This window comes from Rhyacophila brunnea, unplaced genomic scaffold (genome assembly GCF_057557595.1).
Source record: "Rhyacophila brunnea isolate RB1 unplaced genomic scaffold, BYU_Rbru_1.0 scaffold_17, whole genome shotgun sequence".
Taxonomy (NCBI): domain Eukaryota; kingdom Metazoa; phylum Arthropoda; class Insecta; order Trichoptera; family Rhyacophilidae; genus Rhyacophila; species Rhyacophila brunnea.
Genome location: NW_028232827.1, coordinates 4,901,888 through 4,912,880, shown reverse-complemented (window position 1 = coordinate 4,912,880; position 10,993 = coordinate 4,901,888). Strand labels below are relative to the sequence as shown.

The 10,993-nt window shown below is 34.0% G+C and overlaps 1 protein-coding gene across 1 annotated transcript; it reads left to right on the top strand.

The window, feature by feature from the left end:
* The first annotated feature begins 5,057 nt into the window (after nt 1-5,057).
* LOC147073591 (uncharacterized) lies at nt 5,058-10,497 on the top strand. The gene has a single exon (XM_085944612.1). It carries the CDS (start codon nt 5,378-5,380, stop codon nt 5,789-5,791), a length of 414 nt encoding a protein of 137 aa, XP_085800738.1. The 5' UTR covers nt 5,058-5,377; the 3' UTR covers nt 5,792-10,497.
* Nucleotides 10,498-10,993: the final 496 nt, after the last annotated feature.

Sequence of the window (10,993 nt, the reverse complement as noted above, 5' to 3'; positions counted from 1 at the left end):
ACAAACTACAAAGTTGACGACGATTTTATGCTGCCAGCTGATTACTGCTACATTTTCCCGAACATTTATAAATATCTCGAAAATGTATGAGACATTTTCATAAAATAGGTACTATTTTTAAAGAATCAACGCGAACTAGGTACGTTGATTCAAATATAACTACTATATTATTATATATTATGACATTTTTATTATAATGTACTGTTATAATAAAACTGCGTACTATTAAAATTATTTGATTTCCTACACAATAAATCAATTTAGACATCCAAAATTTCATGATAGACATCTTCGGTGATTCATTTGAAAATGTGGCTTATTTAAGATTTTAAAATACTACCTATTACCTAATAAGTCTTATAGAGATAATAAATTATGTACCTACCTATTAGGCGTAGGTAAGTAGGTACTAAAAATATGACGATACTGCAATAAAGTATTAATTTGATGTACATAGTTTGATAGATTTGCACAAATGAGTTTCCTAAATAAACAAAACATTGATTAGTCAAAATAATTTGGATATCATTTACTTTTTTTGGAAACATTTACGTACCTATACTTATCTCTAATGCCGGCGCTCCATTGGCACGCAAGTCAGACGATTTACAGTCTTCGGACTTTTTTTTCGCGTGGAGCACCCCAGGTCTGCGGACTTTTTAATCCGCAGACCAGGCTCGTTGGATTTCAAACATGTTTGATATTTTACTCGCCGAGCCGCTGAAATTCGTACGTTCACCACGCTTTACCGTCACATTATTTATATCTATGCCGACGGACGACAGCGCCATCATTATTTTACTGTCATTCAAAGTGTTCGGACATCTCACAGCGATAACAACAATGGTAGATCTACGAGTGCATTCGAAAAGTTTCTTGGAAGATTTTATTAGTTGTTTTAAAGACAACCCATCGTTGTGGAAGACGACCAGCCCACTATACAAGAATCGTGATGCCAAGTCCTTGGCGTATGCGGAACTTTTGGAGATTTTAATCAAGGTGGAGCCGCAGGCAAGGGTCGACGATGTTAAAAAGAAAATACAGACATTGAGGTCGGGTTACAGAAAGGAGAGAAATAAAGTAAGGACATCATATCGAAGCGGAGCCGGCACAGACGCAGTTTATCTACCCAAACTGTGGTACTATAAAAATTTGGAGTTCTTGAACGACCAAATAGAAGGTACGTAGGAATGCTTTAAAGCTATTTATTATACACGTGCAGATTATGAAATTGTCGTACCTAGCTCTGAAAGTGACATCGCATTAGATTAGCTACTATTAAGCAATTAAAACATACAGCTATGAATCATTTCTAGTCACAATAAAATTTCTTATTCTTTGCCGAGGTAGGTAATAAATAATAATAATATATAGGTACGAGGGAATGCTTTAAAGCTATTTATTATACACGTGCAGACTATGACATTGTCGTATCTCTGAAAGTGATATCGCATTAGATTAGCTACTATTAAGCAATTAAAACATACAGCTATGAATCATTTCTAGTCACAATAAAATTATTTATTCTTTGCTGAGGTAGGTAAGAAATAATAATATATAGGTACGATCATGGCGGTGGAAGCGCGGCTTATTGAGTCGTGGTCGGGGCCCAGGTTCAAATCGTGGGTCTGACAAGTACACATTGAATTTCAATTTGTGTATGAGTCAGAGTATGGACCTAATATGTTGAGCAAGTGGCTGACATCCATTTCTCGTAAAAACAAAATCTGTCAATACAAACCTCCACTCCGTGGAGGTCCATATTATGATCGGACATGGTCGAAAGAAGAAGAAAAGAAATGATCATAAAATCAAAAATCGCTCGAGTTAGGTTCCTTCAGAGACAATCAATAAATCGTCAATCATCAATCAAAATTAATGGTACAGTTTGGTTATGAGGAATACAGCGGAAAACACATTTTGAAAATACCCGATATACTGGATTACACCAATTATACCAATATCAATATTAACCGTATGAAGGAATGGGTACTTAGGGGAGAGATAATAAAAAACAAGTTTGAGTATTATGTTGTATTTTAACAATTTACATTTTGTTTTACAGAATCGAGCTCAATATCCAGCATGGTGGACGATTTGGAAAACATGTCTCCTGATGAGAGTTACTCCAACTCGTTAAACAACGAAGATTGTATTGAGGTAAAACATTTTAACTAAATTGTAACATTGGTTTAATTTATCTATTGCTTATCATACTTTCTTGCCATGTGACAGCCCCGGTAGTATTAAAATATTTTTCGAAATCTCCTCGCGCTTTCTTAGCATTGGCAGTCGAGTTCCGATTAGTCGTTGCTTCCAAAGGCGCTAAGGTGTCCTGTGACCTCAGTCCGAGCTCTATTAAACCTGTCTCAGGATTTTCCCTATCAAGGTCATGAAAAGGAGTATAAGTATGTGTTGATTTGCGACGAAGAAAGTTGTGCAGCACACAGCAAGTTAATACAACTGTATTGATATTTTCAATTTTCATGTTTATTGGAGCTTGAAAAATGCGGAATCTAGCAGCTAAAATGCCAAAAACATTTTCTATAATTCGCCTGGCTCTGCATGTCCGATAATTATATATTCTTTTACTGTGATTTAATTGCCTTTGTGAATACGGCTTTATGAAATCGTTACGTAATGCAAAGGCTTCATCGCCAATATAAACAAATGGCAGTGCATCAGAATTAGCAGTAGGTTTTTTTGGTGCAGGTATTTTTAATCTGCCTTCGTCTAAACGTTTGAAAAAATCAGATTTTCTCAGTACGCCTCCATCAGAAATACGTCCATTTGTTCCAACATCAACATAAATAAATTCATAATTAGCATTTGCAATCGCCATCAAAACAATGCTGTGGAAATGTTTGTAATTATAAAAGTGGGAGCCGGCGCCTGCAGGTGGCACGATTGCAATGTGTTTCCCATCAACTGCGCCCAGGCAATTTGGAAATTGCCATTTACTATTAAATTCTTCTGCAATCGTCTCCATTTCTTCGTGCGTATCAGGGAACTGCAACAAAAAATAATCAACATTTTATTTACAGATAGAATATTCGCCTTCAACATCCACGTTGTCGACTACTCCAAGGTCGAATCTCAATAGAGCACCAGAACCCCCATCGTTCAAACGAAAAAAATCGAATGATAGCGCCAACAAAGTGTTAGAATTAATCACCGACAAACTAAGCAAGACTGAAGATGAATTTGATGTTTTTGGCAAAATGATGGCCATGAAACTACGATCGATGTCACAGGGACAAAGATTGCTGGCCGAGAAGCTGATGCATGAAGTTGCCTTTATGGGACAAAGTGACAAAATAATGCCAGCAACTACTGTTCATACTCAACCAGTTTATCGTATATTAAGCAAAAATGTACAAAAGCCGGTATAATAAATTAATGTTTTTTGTATGAATAAATATCTTGTAAAAATATTTGTTTTTTTGTTTGTTTTTATGCCTATAAACCTTAGCTTAAGCGATACAACAAATGGTAAGTATTTGAGCTATGTTAGCAAACCTATATTATTATGTGGCCTCATTTAGAAATCAAATTCCATGCTTGCTTTTCGAAGAATATGACTAGTATTACAATACATTCAACAGGAATAATTAAGCAGCTTGCTTACAGCCTATATGGAGAGTCCTGGCTAGGTACAGCATTCTAATGGTCTATTGAATATTTAGCATGTCAACGATGGCCTTATTTGTGACTATATATATACCTATCTCAAATGCATCTTGTCTGCCATTCTTATGATGTTGCCGTCTATGATTTATATAGGTAAAACAATCCACTAAACGTTCACTTTATAAGACCAACCAATGTCTACTTGTTAATGATATATTTGTAAATTTGCCCAACTTTATTAGATGACGTATAATATAATACACACCTTGAAATATTCTCCTTTCAAAACGTCAATGATGACTTGGCAAGTTTCGGGAATTATCTTGCCCAGAGTTTGTCTTCCAATCGCAGTTCTATAATGCAAGTCAGTGAATGTTCCGCCGGCAGCCAAAAATCGCAGGGTTGCACATAATCTATCATGAGGAGAAATAGCTTCCCTCATCATAGTATTTTTTTTTTAATAAATGGGGAGACCAAATTATACAGTTCTGTGTATACATCCTCCGACATTCGCAAATAATTGCGGAAATCGCTCGGTTGCAAACGCAATTCTCGTATTAAATTTGTGTGGGATAATGTCGTTCGTTTCCTTATCCAATGTTTCACCCAGTATTTGTGTACCCTTTGCTTCGTTATTACATTATCTGCCACCCAATAACCCAAAAAACATAAAACGTCGGTATCATTTAACGCCATCACGATTTAACTGTCAGATATACGTATATTATCTATGCTGTCAAAGTCGACTGTTTTACTCGTCAAATTAATTATATACTCGTTTCGTTGAACGTCTGTTGGCCAGTAGCAGAACGTAGAAAAATCTGAAGACTTATTGTCGTCGGACTTTTGGCTCGCCAATGGAGCGCTGGCATAAAGTGTGACAAGTTTGTTGTTTTCCATTATGTCACAATGAAATAATAAACATGACAAAATAGATAGGTGCCTAGGTATTTATATTTTAATTTCTTTTATTTTGTTAACTGTCAATTCATGGTGGAACTGCATTGTATTGTTGTTTTTATTTAATAAAACGCAATTTTTTATAGTACTTATTCCACTTTTAATTAATATATTAGGACCGGTTTCGTCCGCCTCAGTGGGACATTTGACACTGAGGCGGACGAAACCGGTCCTAATATATTAAAAGTGGAATAAGTACTATAAAAAATTGCGTTTTATTAAATAAAAACAACAATTTATATTTTAGTTGGGTCTCCCAAGTGGACCTATCGAAAAGTGAAGTCATTTCCTTTCAGATTTCATGATATCTAAAAACCAGGTTTCACATCAACATTCCACAATATTTTATTTTTATTAATTAAGTTATGTATATATTTTTACATTACTTATGTATTCATTATGCTCACGTATTAATCAACCCGAGGAGTTAATAATATTCTCATGCGGCAGCACTAAAAGTCAGAAGGAATAAAAATAATAAATTGATAAACAGAAACATAGATAATATACGTGAACAGAAATTCCGGAAATTAATCTTTCATTCGTATTGAAAGTTTTTTAAGAGTGGTGTAATCAATAAAACTATTGTGTCATCGTGGTTTATCGCAGTAATACAATTTTTCACAACGAAACATCGAGTTGTACAAAATAACAACAGTTTTCTTTTGTCATTCACTGTACTCTGGACTCGCCTATAAATAAATACTCTGATGTCAATAATTTACGCGTCTTTGCGCTTGTTTTAAAATCGTCGAGTGCTAAGTCAGGTAGTTGAAACCTTATCAAAATGTTCTCGTTCTTCAGTAGCAAGAAGAAGCATTCGCCCGACGAGTCTCCGGAAGACACATCGAACCCACCGATTCCTGGACCGTCCACAGACGATTTCATCGTCTTGAACAAGGAATCCGATCCAAAAACCGATGGAAACTCGATCTACCCTTCATTTAACAGTGGTGGATTACCATATCCAAGCGGTTATGGACCTGCGCCGTCGAGCAATATCCCTAAAATACCAAAGAAGGAGGTAAACCTTCTACAAGGAGTACCGTTTCAATTATCCAAAGAACTGGCAGCCGACTCCGATAGTGACCTGATGACACTTCAATTAAGTGAAATAATGGCCTTTGTGACTAGAAGGCTGCAAATGGGAACATTGGACTATGATTTCTCCGTAGAAAAAAGCGTTGTTATGGAGAGCTGAGTGCCATTATTAAAAAAAAATTACTTCAAATATATTTTTGAAACTATTACCGAGTTTCGGCAATGCTTTGTCACACTTCATTGATTTTATTATTTCTTGTTAGACTAAATATAATCAATTTTCATTTTTGTAAAACCTACATACATATTATACATTTTAAATTTGTTCTTTAAAAATTGATAGTCATCATCGCTGCGAACACAGCAATATCACTTATTAGAAGTGATGCTCTCTGCTTCTCAACCTTTTTACACATGTGAACCACTGAAAATAGGAGACGTTTTGCGGACCGATAACGCAGAAACAAACAATATTTTTCATTAAGTAACGTATAATAACGTCTAATCGCTGTTGATTTTGTCATGTCAAACCAGTAATCTATTTTAAGAACAAAAACGCAATGCACAAACCCTTGCAGGTGCACAGGTTTTGAATAAATTTTTAGCGTAAGCATTTGGATGCCAAAATTTCGCAGACCACCGGAAAATTTATGCGAACCACCGGTTGAGGAACACTGACTAGACATCGAACCAATACAAATTCAATCATCTCCAATAAAAGAATCATATTAGGCGTTTATTTCCAAATAAGTACTGACAAGTCCACACTTCAATATTTGTGTCACCATGTTTTTGTGTTTGAAATAATGATTTTAAATGGTTGGTTGTATCATAATAGCGCCTGTACACGTGCATGGATTTACTGGCAGCAATAGTGTGTATTTTAAACTATCCTGAAAATAACTGTTTACAAATAAAAGTCTTGACTATCTCTCCAATCTCATTCTTCAAGAGTGAGCCAGATGCGATGTTGTCATGATACTATTTGACAGGTAGTGAAAATCGTTATTTATTTTATTAATCAGTTTTTTTGCCGGCAGGTTCGCCACTATCATTCTACTGCGCAGGCGCAGATCAAAAAATTCTCAATTGTCGCAATAAAATTCAGAAGCTTCCGAACTTTATTGATTCATGCATGCAACCTTGCAACTGCAGGATAATACATGTTATCACATACATTTTCTTGTTATGGACGCGATAATAATATGTACGTTCGGCAGTAAATCCATGCACGAGTAAACGGGCTATTTAAGTAGTTTCTTTTTTTTCCGTGATATTGTATTTGAAAACTAAAACAATATAACATTTTTATTGGCCGAACAACCCTTCTTAATTGCAAAGACTTTATAAAATTACATATAACGACATTTGTTTATTTATGTATCTTTTTAATTTCTCAGCCTTCACAAATTTAAAAAAAAATTAGAACTAAGTATATGAATTTTAAAAAGTTTCTGATTAATATGACATCGCTTTTCTTTTGTTGTGTGGCAATTTTCCTAAAAATATGTTAGTAGGTAGGTACCTAATTTTAGTATGTACATATTATGTATATGGTAAGCAAGTTTCATAAATATTATATATACAAAAGCATTGCTTCAGGATCTATACTATATAGCTAGGCTAAATTTAAATTGATATAATTTTTATAATACGTATATGGACCCATGTAGCCAATTGACAAATCGAGTGACGTCAAAAAATTGATTTATGAATACCATCTATTAACAAAATCTCAAAATATATTTTTTTTATAGACCAATCACATCCAACTTTAAGAATTTCAAATTGAAAATTCTATATAATAATTTTTAACATTCTGTAAATAAGTTATAAGGTCTTGTTCTCAAGTGTGATCCATTAATGGTATTCATAGTAGAAAATATTCAAATTTTATACGGTTTCTATGAAAATAATAATGTCCTTTAATACACCGTATTTTTGGGATCTACTCCAATGTTGTCAAGCTGTTATATGTTAGAATATTGTTTAAAGCATAATATATAGTTATGTGGAGATGTGAAAAATGCTCTTAACTAATTTTTTAATCAAATATGTCATTTGTACCTTTATAATCCTTAGAGGCCATCCATGGACTGAAACCGTATGCGGTTTAGATCCGTGTGCCATACTAAACTTATGATTTTTGTTCATCAAAATATATTTTCACTAAATTTGTAAGTGTATGGTATAAACGGATACGATCAGATGCTTATAATAATTACTTTGTGAAAATATATTTCCATGAACAGAAAAGATAAGCTTAGTATGGCACACGGTTCGAAACCGCATACGGTTTCAGTCCATGGATGGCCTGTTAACCAATTATTGGTCTTGTTTGAATGCAATCAAAGCCAATAACCTTAAGTTTTCTCTGGAATTAGCCTATCGAAAAGCATAATGCTTTTGATTGTTAATAGTGTAGTAAATAATTTTGCGAACAAATATAATGTCCAATGGCTGTAACATAGGCAATTGGCCTCGATATCGATATGTATTATACATGGCTTAAAAAACTATTCTTTCACCAGAATAAATCTGCTGAGGTGGCCTAAATCAAATTTTTGTGAATTCCAGTCATACTGTGCTATATTATCTTCTTCGGCCGTATCCGCCCCTTAGCTGAAGCATATTATGGACACTACACGGCGCATACAAGAATCCCTTTCGCATCTCCCTAGGTCATGCTGGCATTTTGTAGCTCCGCTGTATACTCTATAGATAGTATTTAGCGAAGAACAGGCAAGACAGATTGAAGTCCTCTTCTTGCATCAGCAGCACGTGGCCGAGCCAGGTCCAACATCGTCTCTTCACTCTCAGTAGTGTGATAAGAGGCTGCTTTTGGTTCGCTCTCTTATATCGTCGTTACTTTTAAAGTCATACCACCGCATACCTGGTATCCGTAGTATACAGTTGCTCCGAGTCTTCGTAAAACCATAATAAAAGCGCACACATTCGATTTTGAAAGGAACATTTCCAAATGGCAACTCGAAAGTACTTAAAAAAGTTGCACGATTTTGAATTGAATTTTTTCAACTGGTTGATAAGACGACGAAAAAATCCAACAAATATGATGACGCGTAATAATTTTTTTGGTGTTGTGAAGATTGTATCTTCATATTTTACGTCCAGAAACGCCTATGTTCACTTAGAACGATGACATATTGAGCAATATAAAAATACTGTGTAGGTTATTAATAGTTATGTGTTTTTTATGAAAAACAATCTTTGTTCCGCACACCCTTATTCAAGCAGCCTTGATTACTTTTAACATGAAATTTAACACTAATATATTATTGCCATAGTAATGAATGATGTGCACGCGCACAGAGTCGATAACTATAAACATGAACGCTGGATAACAACATAGACATTTCTTGCATTAAAACTCAAATATATATTTTTTTATACAACTACCCAGGTAGTCAGTACCTGTAAATAACTATAATGAATAAATAGTTCAATATGTGATTTCATTTCATAGAAAAAATGTTGTAGCCAATTTATAAATGTATGTAATAATTAATATTAGGCTTGATCTTTTTGTGTTTGGCTATGTTTCAAAAATTATGCCACATATCTAACTGTATTTATGTATTAAGAATTCATTCAATAAACGTTTTTAAAATACATCTATTTATAATAATTATTTCATTTAACATGATGGTAAACAAATCCATAGTTTTGTTATTTTCATTCTCATACTATATACATATAGATAGGTAATTTATTACAAGAGCTAAAATTGACATTAATTTGTAATCATTTCAATATTAATTATGTTATTTGAATTGCTTCATTATATTTTGTTATACAGTTGGAGGCTGACAACTGTAACTTGAGATGCAGCGGTTTGAAGAACTAATTGCAATATACTGGCAATACCCACAACATTGCCTCAAGTTATAGTTATTTGTTTGTTGACACTCGATTGACATGGGTAGATGGGAAAATTTATTACCCGGATAATCGATTTATTTGGTTAACCCAAAATATTGATGGGAATATTTTAATGAACATTTATTTATAATATTACAGTAGCGGAGGGTGGAGATAAGCTGTTAAGATCCGCCATAAATAGTGCACATTAAACTTTGTTAGTCATACATATTTTGTATTTATTGAACTAAGACTACAATATTATACAGATGGTGTTGGTTAATTTTAAAAATCAATTAACCCAACCATAATAATTTTGGTATACTTTGGGTGATACGACAAAATTGTGCACACTTTTTCTTAGATATTTTATAGATAGACGAGTATATTTTAAGTATTATCTATTACGGTTTGGTTTGGCGGGGTTTAATTGGATTTTAAAAACTAACCCACACCATATGTAAATAATTGTAGTCTTATTTCAATGAAAACAAATACGTATGACTGACAAAGTTTAGTGTGCACTATTTATGGCAGATCTTAGCAGCCTACCTCCACCCTTCGCCACTGCAATATTATTCTTAGAGACCGACAAGTTTAACGTGAGGCTCCGCTGCATAGTTGCCGGGGAGCCTCATGTTAAACTTGTCGGTTTCTACACATTTTTGTTGCGCGCGGAGAACCACTGCGTTGACAAGTCATCCGCAAAAAATTAATATAATACATACTGAGCAGTTCTCAGTGATACCACAAATGAATAATAAGTATTTTTCCCACTTGGCAGATTAAATCATTCAAAGTGCGAAAGCAGTGATACTTTTATTTATCATGGTTAATCCGCTGCCCGTTAAATCGAGTCAACTGTATATATTTTTTATGTAACACTCATACAATGTAATGTTCCGGTGATGTAAATTATTTATCTTGATTTTATTTGAATAGGCCTTATTAAAAAATGTTAAAATATTAGCTTAAATAAAATATTTTTAAATACTTTGCTGTGTTTACTTTGTGCTCTGCGACAAAATAAAGGATGGTCTGGTCTTCGTTAGTTGTGAAAAATTATCATTAGGAAGCATTTACTGTTGCACAAAACAATGTTCGACAAGTCATTACTGAACTGTCAAAACTGGTGTTTTGGCAAACATGCAGTGGCGGCTGCTCAAATACTGTGGAAGTGCACTTCACTTCCTATAATTTTCCTAAAGCATTCATAAGCCATATGTATTAAAATAATAGCTAGGCATTTTATTAATTTGTTTCTTTTCATTGATGTCATGGAAGTGCTTAAATTTCTTGTTCAGAACACCCTACCACATATTTTTTGAGGTGACCGTTAAAATTATTGATACTTACTGCTTGAATATTTTGTACAGATTTTGTTCAATCATGTCGATAGCAGTAATCAGTCAGTATTTAAAGTTATTTAAAAACAATCATTCCATTTTTTAAATTACCCATTTCTTCGCAGAATTCCTGAATT